This window comes from Saimiri boliviensis, chromosome 21 (genome assembly GCF_048565385.1).
Source record: "Saimiri boliviensis isolate mSaiBol1 chromosome 21, mSaiBol1.pri, whole genome shotgun sequence".
NCBI classification, from domain to species: Eukaryota; Metazoa; Chordata; class Mammalia; order Primates; family Cebidae; genus Saimiri; species Saimiri boliviensis.
Genome location: NC_133469.1, coordinates 25195512 through 25221816, shown reverse-complemented (window position 1 = coordinate 25221816; position 26305 = coordinate 25195512). Strand labels below are relative to the sequence as shown.

At 51.5% G+C, this 26305-nt stretch overlaps 3 protein-coding genes across 4 annotated transcripts in view; 1 reads left to right on the top strand and 2 right to left on the bottom strand.

Moving 5' to 3' along the window:
• The window catches only part of CCDC116 (coiled-coil domain containing 116), a 27969-nt gene extending 1760 nt beyond the window's left edge, over positions 1–26209 (bottom strand). The window contains exons 1-4 of the mRNA XM_010330466.3: positions 26119–26209; positions 3094–3219; positions 1775–2329; positions 1061–1660 (exon numbers count right to left, since the gene is read on the bottom strand). Of these exons, the coding sequence (XP_010328768.1) occupies positions 1061–1660; positions 1775–2329; positions 3094–3165 (1227 nt within the window). The 5' untranslated portion in view covers positions 3166–3219; positions 26119–26209. The remainder of the gene's footprint in view (positions 1–1060; positions 1661–1774; positions 2330–3093; positions 3220–26118) is intronic.
• YDJC (YdjC chitooligosaccharide deacetylase homolog) lies at positions 6601–8594 on the top strand. 2 transcript variants are annotated; one of them, XM_003942639.3, is made up of 5 exons: positions 6601–6837; positions 6927–7086; positions 7288–7387; positions 7508–7685; positions 7900–8594. In XM_003942639.3, the coding sequence occupies exons 1-5, from the start codon at positions 6674–6676 to the stop codon at positions 8267–8269; spliced, it is 972 nt and encodes a 323-aa protein (XP_003942688.1). In that variant the 5' UTR covers positions 6601–6673; the 3' UTR covers positions 8270–8594. The 2 variants fall into 2 exon arrangements, with proteins under 2 accessions (XP_003942688.1, XP_039318461.1); XM_039462527.1 differs by lacking the exon at positions 7508–7685.
• UBE2L3 (ubiquitin conjugating enzyme E2 L3) overlaps positions 12483–26305 on the bottom strand; it is a 56750-nt gene continuing 42927 nt past the window's right edge. Inside the window, exons 3-4 of the mRNA XM_003942643.4 lie at positions 26119–26305; positions 12483–15011 (exon numbers count right to left, since the gene is read on the bottom strand). Coding sequence (XP_003942692.1) covers positions 14857–15011; positions 26119–26305 — 342 coding nt within the window. The 3' untranslated portion in view covers positions 12483–14856. The remainder of the gene's footprint in view (positions 15012–26118) is intronic.

Below are 26305 nucleotides of genomic sequence, written 5' to 3'. Positions count from 1 at the left end.
TCAGAGCCCTGCCAGCCCTGCACATCACGAACATGATTGCGCATACTTGGTGTGACAAACACACTTTTTACACGAAGGGTACAGCCTTGCCACATCTGCTACGCTGTTGCACTCAGCTGCCCACTCTGCCACTCACCATCACACCTCCTACACCTGTTGGGCCTGGGGCAAGGGATGTTGCCCCAGGGACCCGTCACAGGGTGAGCCTAATCTGAGCCTTGACAACCAGGTTCCAGCAGGCTCCTGCCCAGGCCTGTGCTCCGAGAGAAGCCTGCGGGGGCCTTGATGGCTTAGGAAAGAGTTGAGGGACTATGCTAGAGACCCACCAGGGTAAGGCCACCGACGTCTTGTACACATCCCCCACGTACAGCGACTGGAGAGTCCTGCTCAAGGCAGCTGGATTCGAGGGAGCTAAGCCTTGGAGGCAAGGCCCCGGCCCGGCTAGGGCAGCTGTCCACAAGAGACAGGGCCCTTTACCCCCACGTAGGAGGGTCTCTGAGATTCATAAACAAACGTTAGAAAAATGCCCAGCATTAAAAAATTGCCTTTATTCATCTGTGATAACACCTGGTAGTAGCTAGGCCAGGATTCCTGGGCTCCCATCAGCTTGGTCCCTGCCCAGGAGATTTCCACAGTGCAGGGCAAGAGACCTTGATCTTGAGCACCTGCCAGTGCCAGTGGCTGCTAGGAGTGGTGGGCCAGGGAGTCCTTCTCCTGCAAACTCATGCCTGGTCCTACTTTCGAGAAGGTCACCTCCAGACACTGAGGCGGGAGATGAGGAGGTAACTGAGGAGAGCTTGGGGAGAAAGTAGCAGGAAGAGTGGTGACAGGGGAAGGCAAGCGGAGGTGTGACAGGGCCCCTGAGGTGGCCCTGGCTGCAATCCACCTCCACCACAATTCCGGGGGCAGGCAGAGTAAGGTGCAGGCCCCGCCAGGGCTTGGCCCTCTGGCTGGAGTTCAGGGAAACAGGTCGGTTTTGTAATTTAGGATCTGAGTCAGGCACCTCTTTCCTGGAGTAGAGTGAGGAACTGGGGACATTGGGCTTCTCCGTGGGTATCACCTTGAGCTTGAATCTGGTGGCCACCTGGGCACTAGACCTGGAGGGGTAGCCTCCTCTGTCCTTGTGTTTTCTGTGAGGCATCTTGGGGCTGGAGGCTGTGGGATAGGGGGAAGCATGGGGCTGTTCCGCGTTGGTGGGATTGGCTGGCTCAGAGCCTGGAGGCTGCAGATTGCCCTGTCCCTGCAGCTCTGAGTTGGGCTCCAAGCTGGTGGGGAACAGAGGGCGGCCGTCACCGCAGCAGGCACCACGGAGCTTGTCCACAGCCTGACTGACCACGCTCTGCAGGGCGGGGAAGAGGCGGTGCTCGGCCAGGAAGTCCAGCATGTGATGGGGCTCACGGAGTGGACAGTAGCCAGGCAGGTTGAGGGACTCCAGCTGGCTCAGTAACGACTTCAGCTCCTTGTGGAACTCTTGCTTGTGGAAGATCCGCTCCCGTTCTCCAGGCCTCAGCTTTGATGCTTCAGGCACGCCAGAGCTTGAGCCCAGCAGCCCTGAGAACCAGGATGGGGGCTGCTCCTGGGTCCACTGGCAGCTGGTCCAGCTGCCCAGCGAATCCCACAGCAGGGAGTTTCTATGGGAGCAGGACTGATTGAGGCCTTTCTGCAGAAAGAGGGTGACTCTTAGAAGTGTTCAGGAGCAGCCAAGCCAGGGCTGACCCTGGTCCTGGGCTCTCCACGGGAGTCCACCCCACCTGGCCATGGCCCCAGCTCTTACCCCTTTCCTCTCCAGCTGTAGCAGCCGCCTGAGGTTCTTCTCCAGCAGGAGTTTGTCCCTCACAGGTGGCAATGAGCCCAAGCCTTGGGCCCCCAGGTTACTGTCCCTGCCATGGGGGCCCAGCCAGCCAGCCATGAGGCTGCTATGGGAGTCGGACATAGAGCTGGAGCTGGATGGGTAGTTGTTGGGGTGTCCAGTGCAGAGGCTTGGCTGTGCACGGTGCCGGTGCACGGTGCTGAGGCTGGGCCGGGCACGGGCCCGCCGCCCACCACTTGGCACCTCCACTGGGTCTTGCACCTCCACCAGTGGCACCCCAGCCTCCGTCTTCATGGCAGTAATGCGCTCAGTTGCCTCCTCCACCACTGTCTCCAAGCTGTCCAGGACCTGGCTCTCAGTCAGGAAATCCAGAAAGTGGCCAAAGGGCTGAGGGTGCCTCTTGTTTCGGCGTTGGCCCTGGAGCGCTGAGTTGCCACATGTGGATGGTGGGTGTGGCACATGGCCCAGCTTGGAGGCTGGCCCCATTTCTGGGACCAGTGGCTTCTCGGGTGGCTGCACCTGAGCAGACAGGCATGTCACAGTGGGCAGGAGTGCCCTACAGATGAAGATTCCCTGGGGTCCTCCTAGGGTAACACTAGGAGCTAGGTGGGAGTGAGTGGTGGAAGAAGCTGCATTTTGGAGTCTGGAAGCCCTGGGTTTGGACTGTGGCTCTGCCACCTACAGACTGATGACAGGGTACAAGATGGCCCCTCTTGAGGTCCGATTTCCTCATCTGCAAAGTGGAGGTCTATTCAGGGTCACCCTGAAGCTTTCCTAACACTTGCATTTCACACACACAAGTGCTGGCTAAGGAGTCTGCAAGCCTGCTACTGCCCTGACACGTGGCAAGATGAATGATCATGAACCTCTCAGAGTCTCCCTCCAGCTCCTCATCTGTCCATGTAGCAGGCCAGCCCCGTTTCAACCCAACCCGTTTCCGTGGCAGGGTTGAATACCTGAGGTCTCGAGCCCTGAGCTACGCAGAGCTGTTTCTGCAGCTTGAGCCCTAGGCACCTAGTCAACTCCATGCTCCCACTCCAGGGTCCCACTCCACCCAAGCACCTCCCCGGTCGCTGGAAGTCAGGAGGAAACAGGGAATGAAATTGAGTGTGATGTGTAAGCAGGGGGGTCACAGGAGGAGTCAAGGGCAACAAGGACTTCACTAATGGGCCCAGAGAGGAGGTCAATAGATAATGAGAAATGGGGGCTGTGGGCAGGGGCGCCAGGATTGGCGGGGAACATGTTGGGGCCACAAGGGTCGGGGCCCTGCTGGGCACACTTACTCGTGCACTGTACATGGAGTGGCGGGCCTCGTCGTCGGCCATGTAGCCCGAGTGGTGGCGGCACCTCGCCATGATGCAGGTGGTTGGGCCTGCTGCCCACCTCTCTCTTCAGCCGCGCACTCCTCTCTGTGAGGGGTGGGGAGACGAGGTGAGGGTCTCCGATAGGTCCACGCATCAGTGGCCCTGGAGTCTGCGAGTCCCTCACTCTCCGCACCCCGCGTCCTGCATGCATCCAGCCCTTCCTCTGCTCCAAGGCCCCCACGCGTCTGCGGACTGTCAGATTCCAGAGTCGTTGGGGTGGAATCGCCGAGTGCGATCATCTTTGGATCTGCGTGTTCTCATCCCTCCCTCTTCCCAAACCCTGGGCCACCTGGCTTTCGCCCCGGCCTGGAATCAACCGACTCACCAGAAACACCTCCTGGCTCCGCTCAGGCCAGGACAGTCTGCACCCTTACTGGGGCAGCAGCACAGGGCGGGGAAGCAGCCCCGCGGCCTCCGCTTGCTTATTTGCATACCACATCCTCATTGGTTCTTACCGAGGAGCTCGTCCACCACCTTCTACTCCGACACAATGGTTGGGGGCAGGGCCCACATTAGCCCCACCTCCAAGTGGCTGGGCTCTCCCCCTCCCACTCTCGCCGGGGAGCCGGAGGGTGCTGGTGCCCACACTCCCGGCTGCCGGGTCGACCCCCACCCACCACCGAGGTTAAGTTCTGTGATCCGCTCCTGCCCCTGGGGGAGGCTAAAAGCCAAAGCCACGTCTTCCACTGACGACACAAGCACCTTCCTCGTGTCCTCCCTGGTCGCTGCGCAGCCCTGGGCCTCCTGCTCGGGTTGGTCTCCAGGGACCTCCGCCCCTCCCGCCCGCGGCGTGCACAGCCCCAGGTTCTGTCTTGAGACCTCTGCCCTCTGCAGTGGAAAGAGTGCCGGCTCTAAGTCACAGCCCTAGCTTTAGTTCCTGGCTCTGCTCTTTCCTGCCAGTGTGACTCAACCTCTCTTAGCATTGGTTCCACACTGTAAATGCACTTGAGTGTTCTTCCAATGTGGGAGTATGGGGATTCAATAAAATTTCTCTACAACACACCTGATACCCCAATGGAGCCTTGTATATTCTCAACTCCTCTCCCTCCCTCCTTTCCCCCACCATGGTGTCACTTTCAAGAAGCTTTTACGGTGAATTCTGCCACTCCTGACTCAATTCACGGTAAACCCCATTCCAGACTCTGCCACACCATGTTGCTGCTTATTTGTCTGCCAGCTGGTGCTCCTTTGGGACCAGAACTGAGGGAAGTCGCTCTTTTTTTTTTTTTTTTTTTTTTGAGGCGGAGTTTCGCTCTTGTTACCCAGGCTGGAGTGCAATGGTGCGATCTCGGCTCACCGCAACCTCCGCCTCCCGGGTTCAGGCAATTCTCCTGCCTCAGCCTCCTGAGTAGCTGGGATTACAGGCACGTGCCACCATGCCCAGCTAATTTTTTGTATTTTTAGTAGAGACGGGGTTTCACCATGTTGACCAGGATGGTCTCGATCTCTCGACCTCGTGATCCACCCGCCTCGGCCTCCCAAAGTGCTGGGATTACAGGCTTGAGCCACCGCGCCCGGCTTGGGAAGTCGCTCTTAATCCCTAATACTTTCAGTGTCTGGCACCAACTAGGTGCTCAATAAATGTCAGTCTCCTTTCCATCTTCAGACCCTCAAGACCTCTGACCTTTCCAAGATCAGCTTCCAGTGGAGAATGGTGCTTGGTTGAGGTCTGACAATTCTCTAGTCACTATGAACACAGCAGTCCTTATGCCAAGAGCATGGCTGAAGAACTCTATGAGGCTTTCAGTCCTCACATGCTTCATGAAATAGTTACTCTCAAGCTCTGCTCTGCCCTCTCAGCTCTGGCTACCTGCTAGATTAGGGGCAGAGAGAACAGAGCTGGCCTGGGTGTAGGCCTGGAGCTGTGAGGTTCAGTCCTAGCTCCACTACTCCTAGCAGGACCACACTTCCCCTCTCTGAGCCCCAGTTTCCTCCTCTGTAAAACAGGAATGACATTATCAATTTCATAGGCTGGACACAAATACCACACTTTCCATGGGAAAAACCAAGATGGCCACATTGCCATGAAAACTGTGGCAGCCAACAATAATGACTATTTATATTGTCATGGGTAAGGAAAGCTTTTCTGGACCAAAGAGAAAACAGTGCAGTTATGAATGTAAAAGCTGTAGCCTGGCAGAAAGCTCAAGATGGAAGCAGGAGATAATGTTTTCTCAAATGAAGCCGTTAGTGTATATGTTTTCTATTTTCTTAGTGTCTGGAGCTCAAGAAAAAAAAATCAAGAAAATGCCTGTTCTTAGAAAAATCAGCAAAAAACCAATAGGTAATACAAAAAAGAATAAAAATAGCGAATAATATGAAAATGTTTATTTGCACTGTAATCTTAGAATCTACTAGAATGTGATCACTGATGTGGTCATCTTTCTGTTCTCAAAACAACACACACACACAAACTTGGGTTGGGGAGAAACAGAATTGGGTGTGTTTATTTGCTTAGAGAAAACACTGGAAGGACAAAACCCAGAAACTTTACAATGGCAATCTCTGGGCAGGGTAGCAGATTTTTTTTTTTTTTTTTTTTTGAGACGGAGTTTCGCTCTTGTTACCCAGGCTGGAGTGCAATGGCGCGATCTCGGCTCACCGCAACCTCCGCCCCCTGGGTTCAGGCAATTCTCCTGCCTCAGCCTCCTGAGTAGCTGGGATTACAGGCACGCGCCACCATGCCCAGCTATTTTTTGTATTTTTAGTAGAGACGAGGTTTCACCATGTTGACCAGGATGGTCTCGACCTCTTGACCTCGTGATCCACGCGCCTCGGCCTCCCAAAGTGCTGGGATTACAGGCTTGAGTCACCGCACCCGGCAATTTATTTTATTTTTAAAGACGGGGTTTCACCATGTTGGTCAGGCTGGTCTTGAACTCCCGACCTCAGGTGATCCGCCCGCCTTGGCCTCCAAAGTGCTTGGATTACTGGCGTGAGCCACCACGCCCGGCCAGGAGATTCTTTTTTAGGGGGATGGGGGAACAGAGTCTTGTTCTATCGCCTAGGCTGGAGTTCAGTGGCGCAATCTCTGGGAAGGGCTCACAACCTCTGCCTCCCGGGTTCAAGCCATTCTGCTGCCTCAGCCTTCCGAGTAGTTGGGATTACAGGCGCATGCCACCACTCCCGGCTAATTTTTCTATTTTGAGTCTGGTCTTGAACTCCCGACTTCGTGAACCACCCACCTCAGCCTTCCACAGTGCTGGGATTACAGGCGCGAGCCACTGCATCCGGCTTCCTTTCGTTTTTTTTTCATATTAAATACCACTTCCGCAGTCAAGGAAAGTTCCGCGTTGCAATAAATCCAGGACTGGTCTGGTTAGGTCCGGAGCAGCCGCCGAGTCCTTGCAGAGCCACGCCGAACCGCTAGGTGGCGAGAACAAAGAAGGGCAGCCGCACCTGAGCGTGCGTCGGGGCGGGGCCTGGGTAGCGTCCAGGGGTGGGGCCTTCACTGTCCAGCCCACTCCCGGGAGGGCGCTAGCGGTGGATCCAGGCGGCCATGGCCCGCCCACGCGTGCGCCTGGTGGTCACCGCGGACGACTTTGGTTACTGCCCGCGACGCGATGAGGGCATCGTGGAGGCCTTCCTGGCCGGGGCCGTGACCAGTGTGTCCTTGCTGGTCAACGGCGCGGCTACGGAGAGCGCGGCGGAGCTGGCCCGCAGGTAAGGGGGAGGCCCCTAGCAGGGCGGCGACCGGCTTGGGGCGCGCGGCTCCGCGGCTGGCTGTGCTCCAACTCGCGCTCTGCCCGCAGGCACAGCATCCCCACCGGCCTCCACGCCAACCTGTCCGAGGGCCGCCCGGTGGGCCCGGCTCGCCGTGGCGCCTCGTCGCTGATCGGCCCCGAAGGCTTCTTCCTTGGCAAGATGGGATTCCGAGAGGCGGTGGCGGCCGGTGACGTGGCTTTGCCCCAGGTGCGGAGCCGCAGCTGCAGGAGGATGCTCGCGAAGACCCCCGGAGCTCCGCCCGGAGGGTACTGTGAAGCCATTAGGGGGCAGGAGCTGGCGGTGGATGATTTCCTCATTCAAACACTAGACTAGTCACACGGAAGCACGAGGAGGGGATCCTCGGCAGCTGCTCCGGGTCGCTAAAGGTGTCTCTCGCTCTCTATCTAGGTGCGGGAAGAGCTGGAGGCCCAACTAAACTGCTTCCGGGAGCTGCTGGGCAGGGCCCCCACGCACGTGGATGGGCACCAGCACGTGCATGTGCTCCCAGGTGCGTGGTTGGTGATCCCAGTTTGGAAGGCGTTACTCCCAGGCGGGGCTGGGGAGTAGGGGAAGGCCGATGCTCCCAGGTAAAGGGACCTGCCCCTCCCTGAGCCCGCTCCGCCCGCAGGCGTGTGCCAGGTGTTCGCCGAGGCGCTGCAGGCCTATGGGGTGCGCTTTACGCGGCTGCCGCTGGAGCGCGGTGTGGGCTGCTGCCCTTGGCTGGAGGCCCCAGCACGCGCCTTCGCCTGCGCTGTGGAGCGCGACGCCCGGGCCGCCGTGGGCCCCTTCTCCCGCCACGGCCTGCGGTGAGGCTCCCCACCCCGTCTCCTATCGTGGCTGTCCCTGTCCCTCCGCACTGGCTGTTCACCTGGCTAGTCGTGTCCGTTTCTCAACCCGAAAGCGAGTCTGGTGTTGACCGCTGCCGCCACCCCAGTAACCCCGCCCCCCGCTCCCCGCGCCGTCCCTAGCCTGGCTCTGGCCGTGGCCGGGCCCCGCTGCTGATGCCCCCGGCCCCCACAGGTGGACAGACGCTTTCGTGGGCCTGAGCACTTGCGGACGGCACATGTCTGCTCATCGCGTGTCCGGGGCACTGGCACGGGTCCTTGAAGGTACCCTAGCGGGCCACACCCTGACAGCCGAGCTGATGGCGCATCCTGGCTACCCCAGTGTGCCTCCAACCGGGGGCTGTGGTGAAGGCCCCGATGCTTTCTCTTGCTCTTGGGAACGGCTGCATGAGCTACGTGTCCTCACTGCGCCCACGCTGCGGGCCCGGCTTGCCCAGGATGGTGTGCAGCTCTGCGCCCTTGACGACCTGGACTCCAAGAGGCCAGGGGAGGAGGTCCCCTGTGAGGCCACTCTGGTACCCTTCCTGGAGCCCTCCTTACCCTGACCCCTACACACAACCAAGCACTAATCCCCTTAGTACCAAGCAAGGGAATCCAGGTTTAGTCCTGGCCCAGCCCAGAACCAGGCCCTGGAGCAGGGTCTGTGACTTCCCTGGGTAGGACACTGCCACCTATGGGCCCAGGTCTTTATGGCTCCAAATGGTATCCAGAGTTTGAGCAGCCTTCTTGGCTGCAGGCTGGCCAGCCTCTAGCAGCGGGCTGGGGCCTGCAGAGCATTTGGAGCCCCTCCGTGTTGCAATGCAAACACCTTCACCACTGAGGCAGTAGGGAGAGATGCCTATATTAATAAAATAACATGTGTCTTTCAAACTTGCGTGGTTTATCAGCTGTGCCCAGGAGACCCTCACAGAAATAAGCATGGACAAAGAACAGTTCTTTCTTGGCTCAAATCATTCCAGAAAATGGCCCATTCTCCATTCTGGTTTTGTTCATGCTGAAATTTTATTCCTTTTTATGGGTGGGGGTGGGAAAAGATTCTCTCACCAGGCTGCTTTTGAAGAGGCATAATACTATAATCACAGTATTAAGAAGTCACCTGTTTAGGCATAAGCCATTCCAGGGACTAGGCTCGAGGAGACCCTGCAACCCTGTGGGAATACATTTAAATTCCTGTAATCCCAGCACTTTGGGAGGCTGAGGCAGGTGGATCACCTGATGAGCCTGGCTAACATGGTGAAACTCCGTATCTGCTAAAAATACAAAAATTAGCTGGGTGTGGTGGTGTGTGACTGTAATCCCAGCTGCTCGGGTTACAGGCACACACCTCCTGCTGAGGCGGGAGAATTGCTTGAACCCAGGAAGTGGCGGTTGCAGTGAGCTGAGATGGAGTCACTGCACTCCAGACTGGATGACTGTGTCTCTAAATAAATAAATAAATAAATAATCAATTTTTCTAGGAGGAGCAGTTTTCCCAGGAAATAGGATACTGCAGTCCATAACTTGACCCGGTGACGGAACGGGGCCCCATGTGTGGCTTAGGTGAAGGCCCCTGAGATGAAGGAGCAGATGGGAAAGGCAGTGGGAGTCCTCTGGAGCACAGAGTCCTTCTGCCCCACTCTGAAGGATGGAAAGGCAGATGGAACATGTGGTCCTTGTTCCGTTTCATGAAATAGCATCTATGAAGCAGGCACTAGTGTCCCCATTTTACAAGGGTAGAGGCAGGAGTGGCAGAGCAGGGCCCTAGCCTGGGTCCAGCATGGAATCAGGGGCCAAGAGAGCTCTCACTCAGCCTAGGCAGCTCAGAGGGACGTGTGGCTTTCTGAAGGGTCAGTGTGGGATATCACTCTTTCCTACCTCCACCCACCCATGCCTCATCCCCTTGACTGTGGCTTCAGTCCCCTTTTCTGGCTCCACACTCATCTTCCACGTTGACCTTCATTAGACTTGGACTCTCCCATCCACAGCACTTTTCCTGCTTTCTTGTACCCATGCTTGTGAGCTGGAATCACCGTACAGTTTCTCCTCCTGCTGCCTAGCCTCTACCTCCTCATCTCAGCCCACTGAGATCTGCCTACACTCCTGCAGCTGGGGTTGGGAGAGGGGTGGCCTGAAGTTAGCTGGGAGCACAGGTGCAGCTCCCTTGAGGGGCGTCTGTTACAGAAGTGTTCTGAAAGGAGGATGCAGCTGGTTGTGTAGCTTCAAGGCTCATAAGAGAGGTGTGGATGGGCAGGAGACCCGGGGGTCTGGCAAGATGCTAGATGAGTGGCTACTATCCACCCAGGGACGGGAGGTATGCGCAAAGAGTTGACAGCAACCCTGGGGACCCATGAGCTTTTTTGTTGAGACAGGATCTCATTCTGTCACTCAGGCTGGAATAGTGGCACAATCATGTCTCAATGCAGTCCTCAACTTCCCCAGACTCAGGTGATCATCCCACCTTGGCCACCTGAGGAGCTAGGAACACAGGTATGCACTACCATGCCTGGTTAATTTTTGCATTTTTTTTTTTGTAGAGACAGGGTTTTAGCATGTTGCCCATGCTGGTCTCAAACTCCTGGGCTCAAGAGATGTGGTCACCTTGGCCTCCCAAAGTGCTGGAATTACAGGTGTGAGCCACAGTGCCTGGCTGACCATGAGCATTTGAGTGAAGCCAGGCATACTGCCTGACACCTATCATCCCAGCACTTTGGGAGGCTGAAGTGGGAGGATCACTTGAGGTCAGGAGTTCAAGACCAGCCTGGGCAATACAGTAAGATGCCATTTCTATTATTTAAAAAAGAAAAAAAGTTGGCCGGGCATGGTGGCTCATGCCTGTAATCCCAGCACTTTGAGTCTGGAGGAAGGCAGGATAAGACTGTGTAACATGGCAAAACCCTGTCTATAAAAAATACAAAAATTAGTTGGACATAGTGACATGAGCCTGTAGTTGCATCTACTCAGGAGGCAGAGGTGGGAGGATCAATTGACTCTGGGAGGTAGAAACTGCATGGAACAGTGATCGTGCCACTGCACTCCGGCCTGTGTGACAGTGAGCCTGTCTCAGGGAAAAAAAAAAAAAAAAGTGAAGTGATGGGGTATAGACTGGTAGGAGAATCAGGTAGCTGAGGCCCACCTCACAAGGAAAGTGATAAGCATCTAAGGACTGGCGTGGTAACTGGTGGCCCACAAGGGTTGGAGGGTGCAGCTGCAGGGGTATGTCTTAGCCAAGTGCTTCACTGTTACCCACCCACTCAGCATTCATGTTTGGAGGGTCCACTCTGTGCCAGGCCAGGGCTGGGGCTGAAACGGGGCCTGGCCTGCCAGAAGCTCCCAGTCTGGTACACACAGGGACAGTCAGTGTCATCTGATGACACACAGAGGGAGATGTGGAGAAACCCGCAGCAACATGTGGAGCCATGTTTCTGAACCTGGCCAGCAGTGATTTCCTTCCCAGGGCCTCAGTTATGGCCTCTGCATGGTGGCCCTTTCTACTCCGATCCTCTGAGGCCTCCAGGGTTCCCCAGGAGCCCTCTGTAAACATGTTCCAACAAACTGGGAAATGAGGGGGTTGTTGGAATGTGGCTTAACCTTAGGCATGGCCTGGGCCAGGCACTGCACTGCACTGGGAACAATGGTACCCTCATCTCCCCTGTTCCGGGCTGGTGCCCTTCCCTGATGCCAAATCTGGAAAGCAGGGATAGGAGGAAGAGCCAGGCAAGACAGGGCAGGGATTGCTAAGAGCAGTTCTGGCTTCTTTCAGGGCTGGGTTAGACGGCACCAAATGAAAGCAGCAGCAAGGAGCAGCAAGTGACATTAGTCAGGCTGCAGTGGGTACAGGGGTGATGAAATGGATGCTTATTTAAAGCTGAACAATTAATAGTGAAGAAGGCCAGAAAATGGTGGCTGGAGGCTGCAGAGAACAGGAAGTTGAGAGAGGCGCTTAAAGGTCTCTGGCTTTGGGGAGGGAGGTAAGTGTGGCTGTTCCTGGGCTCAGAGGGACCCTGTGGAAGGAAATGTGCCAAGTGGTGGAATGCAACAGGCTCTGCAGTCAGAATGTGAACAAAAACAAGCCAGAGGTCTTGGTGTTTTCTGTAAAAGCAGGGATAAGGATGCCACAGGGCTCACCTGAAACTCAAGAGGATGCTAGGTATGTTAAAGGCTGGTAAAATGATACCCCAGGAATCTTTCTTCCCCAAGACCTGCAGATCCAGCTAACAGAGCAGGCCTGGTCTCAGCTGGTGTCAAATTTCAGGCAGGGAAGGCCTGGCTGAGCCCTGTGCTGAGTCAGCACCATTGCTGCAGCACCCTGACAGTGGGCTGTACTGGAGACTCAAGAGTGTTTCTGGCTGGCACCATTCATGGAAATGGCCCAGCCCTACCCTCAGGCACACTCTTATTAATTCTGTGACCTCTTGGGATCCCAGGTTTGCCTCTTCTAAACATGGATTGTAACACTCCCAGAGGGCTCCAGGATGACCCATGCATGGAAATGCTGTACCCATGGATGTTAGTCCCTGTCCCCTCACAAGACACCCAAGAGTACCCTCTGCAGATCCCAACTGTCCAGACTCCCTGGCTTTCTCTTTGATTATACCTCATCTCCTTCCCTCTAGGGAGGCAGGAACACCTCTATGTACCTCTTCTGGAGAGGCTGGGAATGGGTAGAGAGATCAGCAGTCCCAGGACCTGGCCCTGGCCAGCCCTCCCATCTCCCATCTCCAAGAGCACAGGCCCCTGCCACTGCCCACTCCTAGGAAGGAAGAAACCCACACAACTAACCAGTGTCCGAGAGCATTTTTATTAAGGGCAGCAGAACGGGATCACAGCATCTTAGAAAGCCTATTCTCTGCCGTGGTGGGGAGTGGGGAGCAGAGGGAAGGACCCGGCACACTTCAAGGAACCAGGCGGGTGTGAATTCCTGAGTGAGCTCGGGGCAGCGGTGGGTGGCTGCTCCACAGCTCGCCCCTCCAGAGGACCTAGCTTTTTGGTTTTGGAGCAGCCAGGGCTGTTCGCCAGCTTGCTCAGAGCCTACCCTGAGGGCACAGCTGGCAGGAGGAAGCCGCCCAGGCCCGAGGAAGAGACACCCACTAGCTCAAAAGCCAGGCCTCTGCTAATGGGGCCTACCCTGGGGTGCCAGTACCAGGGCTGAAGAGTCCCTGAGGGGCTGCCGGCACGCAGGTATCCACCCGTGGTGAGCAGAGTGAAGTGAGGGGCTGACAGGCAGGCAGAGCTACATTGGCAGAAATATGAAGCAATGGGACAGTTTCCAAGAATGGCAACATTTCTGGATCCAGAGAAGCAACAAGAACAAATGGTGGCTTGTTTGGATAGCTTCTGACAGAATTTGGCATTTTATTACAAATTGGAGTTTGAGTGAAATAAAATCCATCATCACTTTTCTGCTAATGAAGAGACACGTGGAAAAACCAGTCCGGTGCCCTTGCCATCCTGGGCACACCGGAGTCTCCAGAAACCTGCCCTTGGCGTACCTAGGACAAAAGCTGAGATCATGTACACACCGCAGGGGCCACGCGCCTGGACAACTGAACAATGTTAGGCCGCCTAACCTGCCCATCACTCCCCACTTCTGCACAGGCCAGACCAAGCTGTCTTACACGCCTGTAGGCCCCGGAAAAATCTCAAATTATAGAATTAAAATTAAAACAAAAAGCAAAGATTAAGTCATCTTTTTCACAGGATCTAGTCCCCCCTAAAAGCCACAAAGGGAAGCCGCTAGTGGCAGAAGTGGGGTTGATGAGACACGGCATTTGGATCTCGTCGGCTTCCTTGGGGTGTCAGAACAACACAGATTCTCTACTAGTTTGGGGACAGTCCCGTCTGCCTTGAAAAGACATTAATATTCAAATCTTTACAAGTTTATCTGATGATAAATTCTAAGGTCATTTTTATTTCTACAAAAAAAGGCAGTCAAAACAATATAAAACACATTGAAAGGATATTACTGAGTGAGCTTCAAGTGGAGCTTGACTCTGCAAAGGCTGTGAGTCCAAAGGGAGAGGGAAGTCCATCTTGTTCCTGGGCTGGGCCGGCTGCTGTGGAGGAAGGGCCAGAAGGGGCCCTGGCAACCCCGGACTGGTGCTTTAACTAGCCGAGTCTTGCCAATTCCAATCTTGCAAAGGGTCAAAGTGTGCCAAGGGAAGACTGTGGCGGGGCTGCTGCACAGAGGAAGTGGAGAGTAAGCTCCGTGGCACATTCAGATGGAGCTCGGTGACAGATGAGCTGGAAATTTCAAATGGACATTCTGGCTGTAGCTTTGCCTGCAAGGACCAGCAGATCTTCTAAAATGGCTGCAGAGAGGAATGCCAACCTGGGACCGAAGGAGCCCTTCTGGCGAGATTCATCACACACAGTGTGCACAGCATCCTCCTAACTAGCAGGCCCCCCGTTTCAGGGCCACTACAGACCTGTGATTATAGGGTTTCTCTGTGCAGGCCAGGCCAGAGGTCAGTCACACACACTGACATCAGGGCTTGCCCAATTAACTGATGTTACTGTGGTAACATCAGCTGGAGTTTCACACAAGAACTGGGGAGAAGGACTGGAAGAGGGGTGTAGCTGTTTGCTTGTTTTTAAATTTTTAAAAAGGATATTATAAACTGGAATCAGAATTTAAACCAGCTCCCACACTGGGCAACAGTCCCACACGTGTGAGAAAAAGCCACCAGGACCGCCAGGGCTGTCTCTTCTTCTTTGTGGAGGAGGCGGAGCCCGGGTCTGGGGAAGTAAGTAAGTGAAAAATAAACTGCCAAAAAGTGGGAGTGGCAAGGGTAGGGAAGAAAGGGTACCACAACTTTTTTTTCACCTTTTTTTTATAAACCTTATGGGCTAAATGTAACTTGAAGATTTTGGATAAAATTGGACAAGAAAAGAAACACCATTGTTTTGAAGTAGATTGAAGCAGTGATTTTTAAAACAAAGAGAGCAGAACTAGAACATCTTAAATTTTTAATCCTTTCTTTACAGGTTACCTAGACCACTTTTGATTAAGAAAACTGTAGAAAGTTAGTAACTGCCACAAGCGAACGCCAGGCGGTGGCACGTGTCAATTTCCACAGAGTCCTGCTTTGCGGGGTGTCTGTATGCACTGCACGGGGTCTCTGCTCACACCTGCTGGAACCAATCGTGGCAGATTTTAGTCCACAGGTCGCTTTTCCCCATATTTCTTTGTAAACTCTTCAGCATTCTTACAGAATTTTTTACGGTCCTTAGAGTATTCTTCAGCTAGGTCAGCCCGAAGTGGGTGCTCGGGCTGGGGGTCATTCACCAGTGCTATGAGGGACTGGATTACTGCCAAGAGAAGGACAAGGCATGGGGGGTTAACACAGTCTCAGAAATGGCACAGGCAAGAGGCAGCTCATCCCAGGAACAAAACTGGCTTTACCACTGGTTTACAGCTAATGTGCTTTTCAGCCAAAGCACCCTCTATTCATCCAGAATTCTGACCACCAGAACTCAACTCGTCTTCCTTCTGTGATTAGGAGAAACTGATGGACAACAAACAGCTAACACTAAAGTGTATAACTGTTCACAGTGATGTGTTTCCACCTCCAGGAAGCTTTCCTGACCTGACACCTGGGGAGGTCTTAGCCCTCAGTCACTCCCAGCCCTTTTTTTGGCTGGGGTTGGGGAGGGAGGAAGAGGAAAGGGAGGAGCGGGGAGGGACAGGGTCTTACTCTGTCACCCAGGCTGGAGTGCAGTGGCACAATCTTGGCTCACTGCAGCCCTGACCTCCTGGGTTGATCTCAAGCAATCCTCTGGCCTCAGCACCCACCAAGTAGCTGGGACTACAGGCGTGCACCACCATGCCTGGCTAATCCAGCCGTCTTGTCTGCTCTGGAGATAGGAGGCCTAGCATTGAACTACTCACTCTCACTCATGCACGCAGGGTCACTTTCTTCAGGGCAGGACTGGGGTAGAACTTCCCTGCATCAGCCCAGCACCCAGTACCATGCTTGCCTCAGGGAAGTTTCCATAAAGGTGACTGAGTAGGCACTAGAAAAAAGCGTATGTGGCGGCGCAGCACTTGTCAATGAGCAATGACCAACTCTGGAAGACCCTTAGGAGTTTCTGAACCCTCCAGAAAGAGTAACTGGGGCCAGCCGATGGGAAGCTGACAACTGCCATCATATCACACTGTCAAGACCACAGGCAGACATAACACCGATGGCTCTGATGGGTGGTGCCACAGTGCTCCCATTAGGTGCCACAGCCCAGACGTGCCCTGGGAAGGAAGGATAGTGGGGAATCAGAAGCAGCTGCTACCCACACCTCCTCACATACTTTGCCACAGTTGCTCCCTGACCCCATCAGGACCGGCAACCCCAGAATGTTTCTTCTCACTGTAAAACAGTGCCCTCTTTCCAAACTGCTGATGCCACAAATTCCTTCCTCTTTTTTTCTAGACAGTATTGCCGTCACTCAGGCTAGAGCACGGTGGCTCACATACTTTACTTCACCATACCCTCAAATTCCTGGGTATAAGCGATTCTCCTGCCTCAGCTTCCTGAGTAGCTAAGACTTACAAGCACATGCCATCATGCCCGGCTTTTTTTTTAAGACAGTCTCACTCTGTCACCCAGGCAGAGTGGTAGAATCACAGCTCACTGCAGTCTTGATCTCCTGGGCTCAAGAATTCTTCCATCTTGGCCTTATTGAGGGCTCATATTATTCACCCAGCATTACAAGAAATGGATTAAAATGCTGATGCTGGCTGGGCAGATCACCTGAGGTAAGGAGTTCAAGACCAGCTGGGCCAACATGGTGAAACTCCATCTCTACTAAAAATACAAAGATTAGCCAGGCACGGTGGCTCACGCCTGTAGTCCCAGCTACTCAGGAGACTGAGGCAGGAGAACTGCTTGAACCCGAGAGATGGAGGTTGCAGTGAGCCTAGATTGCACCACTGTACTCTAGCTTAGGGGACAGAGCAAGACTATAAATATTTATAAACATATATATATATAATTTACACAAATGATAATAAAAGAAAAAAAAAACAAAAACAAAACAAAAAAATTTACACAAATAAATATATGTATAATAAATAAAACAAAATGCTGATGTTGTTTTAGTCATGCTCAAAGGCATAATCATTCAACAGCACACACTAATGAGAGCCACAGCACAAAGTACTCCTGGCCAGGCGTCCAAAGCCCACCTGTCTCACCTCTGCTTCTTACGGTGCCTGGTAAGAAAGGGAAAGAGAGGGCTTCTGTGACCACAGCGGGTAGAGGTGAGGCAGTGGGGCAGATGCAAGGAAGGCAGGGCACATGCAAGGCTGGGAGGTTCCATGTTTCCTATGGGTGGGGGATGGCTGGGCAAGGAGGGTGGACTGTGAACAGCAAGCAAGGGAAAGGGGCCTGGAAAGCTCTCTGCAGGCCGGGGCAGCCTCTAATTCAGTCTCCACACCTCCTCAGGGGTAGATGCTATCACCTTCCTGTACAAGCCACCTGTACCTCTAGAGGCAGCAGGCCCTGGAGGCATATTTTTATTTAATCCATTTATTTATTTAATAAACATTTAATGTTTAATAAATACTTAATGTTCATTTACTTAATAAACATTAAAATAAGCACCCAAGACTCCCTTCTGTCCTGTCCAAGCAGAAAAGCAACCACATTAGGGATACTCTTCCAAAGGACGCCATCACAGCCTCTCTAAAAGTCCGCTCTTGGCTCACTGGCCACACTGTATTTCAGTGCACACCACCCTCAGTGTAAGACTGCTCCCTTTTCCTGGCTGTTCTTGACTTCAGAGTTGGAAACTGCCTAAGAGCACAAATAGGTGGCTCCCCTTCTTTTCCCATGATTAGAAATGGCCCTTTAATAGGAGAATTACTAACACATTAGCATTTTAGAAACCTCACTGGGATAAGGACAGGCTTTGTTAGGGGTACGTTCAGGATTTTTCACCTCATTCTCCGATATGAATATTTAGGCTCTCTACTTCTCACTATTATCACCTTGGTAACTAATGTAGGTGGCTCACACCTGTATTCCCAGCACTTTGGGAGGCCAAAGAGGAAGGATTACTTGAGGCCAGGAGTTTGAGACCAGCGTGGGCAACATAGCGAGACCCAGCCTCTATAAAAAATAGAAGTAGGCCGGGCGCGGTGGCTCACGCCTGTAATCCCAGCACTTTGGGAGGCTGAGGCGGGTGGATCACAAGGTCAAGAGATCAAGACCATCCTGGTCAATATGGTGAAACTCCGTCTCTACTAAAAACACAAAAAATCAGCTGGGCATGGTGGCGCATGCCTGTAATCACAGCTACTCAGGAGGCTGAGGCAGGAGAATTGCCTGAACCCAGGAGGCGGAGGTTGCGGTGAGCTGAGATCACGCCATTGCACTCCAGCCTGGGTAACAAGAGCGAAACTCCGTCTCAAAAAAAAAAAAAAAGTAAAAGATAAAATTAGCCGGGCATGGTGGCACATGCCTGTAGTCCCAGCTACTTGGAATAGTCCCAGCTACTTGGGAGGCTGAGGCAGGATGATTGCTTGAGTCCCCAATATTGAGGCTGCAGTGAGCTGTGATTGTGTTACTATATTCAGCCTGAGTAACAGAGTGAGACCTTGTCTCAAAAACAAAAGAGTAATAAAATAAAAATTAAAACTAAAAGACCTAGGCCGGGCACAGTGGCTCATGCCTGTAATCCCAGCACTTTGGAAGGCTGAGGCAGGTGGATCACCTGAGGTTGAGTTCAAGACCAGCCTGACCAACATGGAGAAACCCCATCTCTATTGAAAATACAAAAACTAGCCGGGTGTGGTTGTACATGCCTGTAAATCCTAGCTACTTGGGAGGCTGAGGAAGGAGAATCGCTTAAACCTGGGAAAAGGAGGTTATGATGAGCCAGGATCGTGCCATTGCATTCCAGCCTGGGCAACACCTCAAAAAAAAAAAAAAAAAAAAAAAAAAAAAAAAAGGCCCATTTCTCAAAAGGATGATATTTGTCTATTTCATTATTTTCTAAAGTTTCACTTTCACTAATTTGATCAAGTCTTTTTTTTTTTTGAGACAAAGTTTCACTCTTGCTGCCCAGGCTGGAGTGCAATGGTGCAATCTCGGCGTACCACAACCTCCACCTCCCGGGTTCAAACAATTCTCCTGCCTCGGTCTCCGAGTAGCTGGGATTACAGACATGAAAGTCTGAATATTTTAAAATTTGCTTAGTAGTTCTGATAAGTATTTCTTTTTTTTTTTTTGAGACGGAGTTTCACTCTTGTTGTCCAGGCTGGAGTGCAATGGTGCAACCTCTGCCTCCAGGGCTCAAGCATTTCTCCTGCCTCAGCCTCCCCGAGTAGCTGAGATTACAGGCATGTGCCACCATGCCCAGCTCATTGGCCGGGCTAGTTTTGTGTTTTTAGTAGAAACGGTATCTCCGCCGGTCGCGGTGGCTCAAGCCTGTAATCCCAGCACTTTGGGAGGCCGAGGCGGGTGGATCACGAGGTCGAGAGCTCGAGACCATCCTGGTCAACATGGTGAAACCCCGTCTCTACTAAAAATACAAAAAAATTAGCTGGGCATGGTGGCGCGTGCCTGTAATCCCAGCTACTTAGGAGGCTGAGGCAGGAGAATTGCCTGAACCCAGGAGGCGGAGGTTGCGGTGAGCCGAGATCACGCCATTGCACTCCAGCCTGGGTAACAAGAGCGAAACTCCGTCTCAAAAAAAAACAAAAAAACAACAACAACAACAAAAAAAAAAAAAAAAAAAAAAAACTAGCTGGGCGTGGTGGCGCGTGCCTGTAATCCCAGCTACTTAGGAGGCTGAGGCAGGAGAATTGCCTGAACCCAGGAGGCGGAGGTTGCGGTGAGCCGAGATCGCGCCATTGCACTCCAGCCTGGGTAACAAGAGCGAAACTCCGTCTCAAAAAAAAAAAGAAAGAAAGAAAGAAAGAAAGGGTATCTCCACGTTGGTCAGGCTGGTCTCGAACTCCCGACCTCAGGTGATCTGCCCACCTTGGCCTCCCAAAGTGCTGGGACTACAGGCGTAAGCTAATGCGCCAGGCGTATTTCATTCTTTCCCTTTTCCTTTGGCTGCATTTCTGGCTCCTTAGCTAAATAATAAATTTCAGCTGAGATGAACTTGTTTTGCTAGTGAGAACACTGACAGTTACGTCTGCTTTACAAACTACCACTGTGGCCCTATCTCGATAGTTTTCATATACAGGACAACACGGTACATTATATTTTATAAGCTGTCCAGCCCTGGGTTCTTGGTCTCTTTGTTGACCCAAATGCTCCTCAGAAGTATTTCTTTTTTCTGCAAAATGTAGACACTTAAAAACATGTAACAGGCCGGGTGCGGCAGCTCACACTTGTAATCCTAGCACTTTGGGAGGCTGAGGTGGGCAGACTGCCTGAGTTTAGGAGTTCAAGACCAGCCTGGGCAACAAGGGTGAAACCCTATCTCTACTAAAATACAAAAAATTAGCCATGCATGGTGGTGTACGCCTGTAGTCCCAGCTACTCAGGAGGCTGAGGCAGAAGAATCACTTGAATCCAGGAGGCGGAGGCTGCAGTGAGCCAAGATTATGCCACTGTACTCTAGCCTGAGTGACAAACTAGACCTGGTTACCAACCCCCAACAACAACAACAACAACAAACAAAAAAACCCCACACAAGATAACTAATTTTACCTTCTACTCTCACTATATTATCATCAGAGAATAAAGCTTATAATATTTCCTTCCTTTTGTTCTTTATTTTTTTTTTTTTGAGACAGCCTCGCACTACCACCAAGACCGTAGTGCAGTGGCAATATCTCGGCTCACTGCAGTCTCCGCCTCCTGGGTTCAAGCAATTCTCCTGCCTCAGCCTCCCAAGTAGCTGGGACTACAGGTGCATGCCACCACGCCCAGCTAATTTTTTTGTAGTTTTAGTAGAGACAGGGTTTCACCATGTTGGCCAGGATGGTCTCCATCTCCTGACCTCGTGATCCGTCTGCCTGGGCCTCCCAAAGTGCCGAGATTACAGGCTTGAGTCACCACGCCTGGCCCCTTTTGTTCTTAATGACAGTTTCTCTGCAACAGTGGATGTAAGCAGTATTTGTAATTTCCCTCTTCCTTTTCATAAAAATCCAGAGAGCTTCATTCTCACAGAATAAAATGTCAATGGTACCTTCCCTACCCAAGAAGATATGCAATGCTTTAGCCTTCCATGGAATGTGCTAAAAAATATGTGGGTTTTTTTTTTTTTTTTTTTTTTTTTGCCTTCCAATTAGCTGGGATTACAGGTACCTGTCACTGTGCTCGACTAATTTTTGTATTTTTTAGCAGTTATAGGGCTTTACCATGTTTGCCAGACTGGTCTCAAACTCCTGATCTCAGGTGATTCACCCGCCTTGGCCTCCCAAAGTGCTGGGATTACAGGTGTGAGCCACCGTGCCCAGCCTGAAACAGTTTCATCAGCCCCAAAAGAAAACCCACTCTCAGTAGTCACTTCCTATTCTCCTCCTCCTCCTAGACCCTGACAATCACTACTCTCTCTCTCAGTGGATCCACCCTAGTCTGAGCATCCCATATACAGCTGAACTTTACCTGTAGTACTTATGGTCTATAAACTTGCCATGAACATTGAATTAATGATACTGAATTACTGCTCCTAAGGGAAACAAAGGTTTAGGTTGAAACAAGCCTCACTCACACTTTTGCCAAGTGATTAATATATATAACTTTGTTTTATGTGTATTTAAAAACACCTTATTTAAAAGGTAATACTGATTCAATAGCACTGTAACTCTTGCCCAAATGAAGCTTATCTAACACATGTATTTTCTCCAGAAGGCATATCGTGACCTTCCTGTGCTCAGGAATACCAGACAGCCCTTCAGCACCGTGTTTGGGGGCCAAAGCAAAATCATCAACAAAAAGCACAAAATGCAAGAAGTGTGGCATTAAACAGACAACTTGCTTCAGTAGAAAGCTGAAACAAGAAGGGAGGGCATTGCACTGCTGAACCACACAACCTCACTCAGCTGGAACACGTGCATGGGGTACTTCAATTTTTTTGCTGCTCTACAGATGCACATGTCTGTGACTGACCACAAGTCCCGAGAGTACTGATTCTGGGGCTACAAAAAAACTTCAGTGAGTAGGCAAATTCGTAAACATAGAATCTGTGAACAATGAGGCTCAACAAGTGGAATCAAATGATATGTGGCCTTCTGTGGATGGTTCTTTCATTTAGCATATTTTCAAGGTTTATGTACTACGAGACAATACTTCGTTGCTTTTTATGGCTAAATAATATTTCATTGAAGAGATACACCACATTTTGTTTATTCACTCACCAATGGATGGACATTTGGGCTCTTTCCACTTTTTGTCCATTGTGAATAACGGTGCCATGAACATTTGTGTGCAAGTTTTTATTGGGCATGTTTTTATTTCTCTTGGGTAGACATAGCTAGGAGTGGAATTGCTGGGTCATATGAGCATCTTTTCACATTACCATTTATTCCATTATACTTAATTTTCTGTACTTGTGGATGGCTAAAGTGAGCTAGAGATTGTGAATTGAGGAAGTCAAAGAACTTCAAGGCTAGATCTGAGAGGTCATAATTGGGAATGTTGACGTTTCTAAGGACAAGGGTAGGAGACAAAAATCATAAGCAAGTGCTCTGGGGACAGAGGAAGAACACTGGAAGATTACAGCAGGAGGGTGGCACAAGTGGCTTCTTCTTCCTTTTATTTTTTATATTTATTTATTTATTTATTTATTTATTTATTTATTTATTTATTTTTTTTTTGAGACAGAGTTTCGCCCTTGTTACCCAGGCTGGAGTGCAATGGCGCGATCTCGGCTCACCGCAACCTCCGCCTCCTGGGCTCAGGCGATTCTCCTGCCTCAGCCTCCTGAGTAGCTGGGATTACAGGCACGTGCCACCATGCCCAGCTAATTTTTTGCACTTTTAGTAGAGACAGGGTTTCACCATGTTGACCAGGATGGTCTCGATCTCTCGACCTCGTGATCCACCCGCCTCAGCCTCCCAAAGTGCTGGGATTACAGGCTTGAGCCACCGCGCCCGGCCTATTTATTTTTTTTGAGACAGAGTTTCGCTCTTGTTGCCCAGGCTGGAGTGCAATGGCGCGATCTCGGCTCACCGCAACCTCCGCCTCCTGGGTTCAGGCAATTCTCCTGCCTCAGCCTCCTGAGTAGCTGGGATTACAGGCACGCGCCACCATGCCCAGCTAATTTTTTGTATTTTTAGTAGAGACGGGGTTTCACCATGTTGACCAGGATGGTCTCGATCTCTTGACCTCGTGATCCACCCGTCTCGGCCTCCCAAAGTGCTGGGATTACAGGCTTGAGCCACCGTGCCCGGCCCTTCCTTTTATTTTTTAGACAAAGTTTCGCTCTTGTTACCTAGGCTGGAGTACAATGGTGAGATCTTGGCTCACTGCAACCTCTGCCTCCCGGGTTCAAGTGATTCTCCTGCCTCAGCCTCCCCAGTAGCTGGGATTACAGGCATGTGCCATCACATTCAGCTAATTTTGTATTTTTAGTAGAGACAGGGTTTCTCCATGTTGGTCAGGCTGGTCTTGAACTCCCAACCTCAGGTGATCCACCCACCTCAGCCTCCCAAAAGTGCTGAGATTATAGGCGTGAGCCACTGTGCCTGACCGCCTTCTTCTTCTTTTTATTATTATTATTTTTTTTGGTACAGAGGGGGTTTCACCATGTTGCCCAGGCTGGTCACAAACTCCTGGGCTCAAGTAATCTACCTGCCTTGGCCTCCCAAAATGTTGGGATTACAGGCATGGGCCACCATGCCCGGCCTCAAGTGGCACTTTCAATTCCCGTATTTAGGCAACAAATGAAGGAATGGTGGGGCATTTAAAAAGGCAGCTTTGCAGGACAGTGGCGGTTGAACCAGCAGTCAGGAAATAGCACCAGAGAAACAGGGACGCCCATCATATGAAGAATCGGGCAGGTGGGAGGAGTGGCATGTCCAGAAGAGCTGCCATTTGAGAAAAGCAGGCCCGAGTGGGCCTAAGGAGCCAGCAAGAGGACTCGGCGTCCTTGCCTGCCTGTCTCGCCTCTGTCATCATGTCTCCCACCCTGCATGCCCTCTGCAGAGTTCCACTCCTCCCATATCAAGAGCTGAAGTCTATTTTCTCTCTCATTAAATCTGACTTTCCTGACTAAAAGAATCCAGGAGAAGTGACACTGTACCAGTTCTGTGTCTTCATCCTGGAACCCTGAGACCACCTTGCTATGAAGAGGTCCAATCTAGCTTTGTGGAGAGTAAGAGAGCACAAAGACAACCAAGGTGCCTTAACTAATACCATTCCCACATATGTGCACGATGCCTACCAGCACTTCCCAGCCAAACTGAGCTCCTAGGTCAATACAGCTGCATGAGTAACTCCAGGAACAAACGGTGAGCTATAGAATCACGCAGCTGAGCCTAGCCAACCTCCAGAGTAAAAAATAATAAACTGGTGTTACTTTAAGCCACAAAGTTTTGACAGGGTTGTAATGCAGTAACAGATAACAAACATGGGAATGTGGCTATCAAGTGCCAGGAACAACATTCTTGATGTATGTGAGGATGGAATCAAGGCCATGCCACAAACAATCTATATAATAATGTTCTAGGAAGGAATCCTTAACTGTCCCAAATCACAGAATAGCAATTCTGGTTCTGCCCATCATGGCACACAGAATAGCTCCTATACCAATAATTTTACCTTAAAAATCCCAAGTCAATAGTATCTTTTACAAAAAAATTAAAAGTTGCCCCTAAGTTATTTGGCTCTTTGGGGGAAAAAAAAAAGCAGACAGTCTGAAAAAGCAGAGCATTTTGGCGATGCACCTGGATAGGCAGGTAAAAAAGTGAATAATCCTGCCACAACCTTCTACACAGCAGCCCCATGAGAAGTACAGAGATCCATCTCCTGAGAGCCTCCCTGGCCTTGGCCCCCACCTCTCAGTCTACAGGTAAGGGAGGAGTCAGAATTCTTCGTGGCCAGAGCCTGAGGTGCAGGGCTTTCCTGGGCAGCCTGGCCTGGAAGGACTGCCACTCCCCAGGCAGGGTTTAACAGACATGATTCAGCAAGGACTCCAGGAATTATTGAACACTCTTGATCAAATGCAGCTATAGGTTTCTGATAGTGCTAGGAATCTGTTTAGAAAGAAAACCAGGCCATGTGGACTGAGAACTGTGTTAAGCTTTTATAAACATCACACAAACAAGTATGAAGCCCACTGAAGACTATTCTGCCCTGACTGAATGTTTAGCACCCACTGCTTTCTTCTACTCAGTGTGGGAGTCTAATGGTGATTATTTACAAGTGAGGCTCGATTTTTCTTGTGGAAGGCTTTCAACTCCACCTTCCAGGGCTTTTCTCAGTCACTGAAACACAGGACCTCCTCAATCCCTGTGCAGGTCAAAAGTTCAGCTGGGATGAGCTATTCCCATAGGGACTGGTGGGACCTCAATCATACTCTGCATGCACCTGGTAAGGTAGGAGTTCTCTGGACTGTGTCTGATCCAGCATCAGAAGGAACCCATGAGCCCCTACCCCACAGCAGCACCCCCAAAAGAAACCTTCCACTTGCAGCCTCTCAAGTGCTAGCTTCATCCACTCTACTCTAAACAGAACGTATACTGGTTTAGGCACTTATAAGAAAGCCAAAATCTGAGATTAGGACTTCAAAAGAAAGTCTGTAATTAAATGAAAACTAGACACAGTCCCTAACAAACTCTAGCGACTTCTAGGGGACAAAGGGAGGACAACCACAATCCTGACTCAAATACTCTTCCCAGAAGAATGAGCATGTGCATGTTCACACAGCCACATACGGATGCGTGCACCACACACAGCCACTTTCAACTCCAGGGAATCTCAGGCCCACTAAAGCCAACCATGTGCCTTCACCTGGGAATACTGCCCTTGCCTCTGTCTCTGCCCCTCCCCTCACATCACCCACTGAGACACTAGGCTCTGGCTCATGCCCTTCCTATAGCCCGGAAGACCCTCTTCAGCCTCCCTTCTTCCTTCACGTCTGAGTCCAGGCACTAACTACTGCGTGAGGCCACCTTAAATTCCATTCTCCCTTCCCTTGTAGACAGCCCCACAGTCCTTCATCCCTTCCAGGGATCAGTGCCTGCACCCCTCTGCACCAGCAGCAAGCCACTGGGAACAGCAGCCCAGGGCTGAGCACTGGAAGGGCTTCCTCAATTCCTGTACAGGTCAAAAGTTCAGCTGAGATGAGCCATTCCCACAAGGTCTGACGGGACCTCAGCTATATTTTGAGTGCACCTGCTAAGGTAGGAACAATTCTCTGAACTCTTGTCTGATTTGGCATCAGAAGGGACCCATGAGCCCCACCCCAAAGCAGCATCCCCAAAGACCCGCTCCAAGGAAGATATAGGCTCATGTCTTACCTTGGTCGGTTTTGGTTGCTGGCTTCCAGTTTTCAGCACTAATTACTGGGAGACAGACCTGCCCCTTTTCATCAATGTTCGGGTGATAGATCTTTGTTTTAAATGTGATCTTCGGTGGTTTGAATGGGTACTCTGCTGGAAAGTTGATTTCAATTCTGAATGCCCCCTTATCATATGGAGGGTTGTC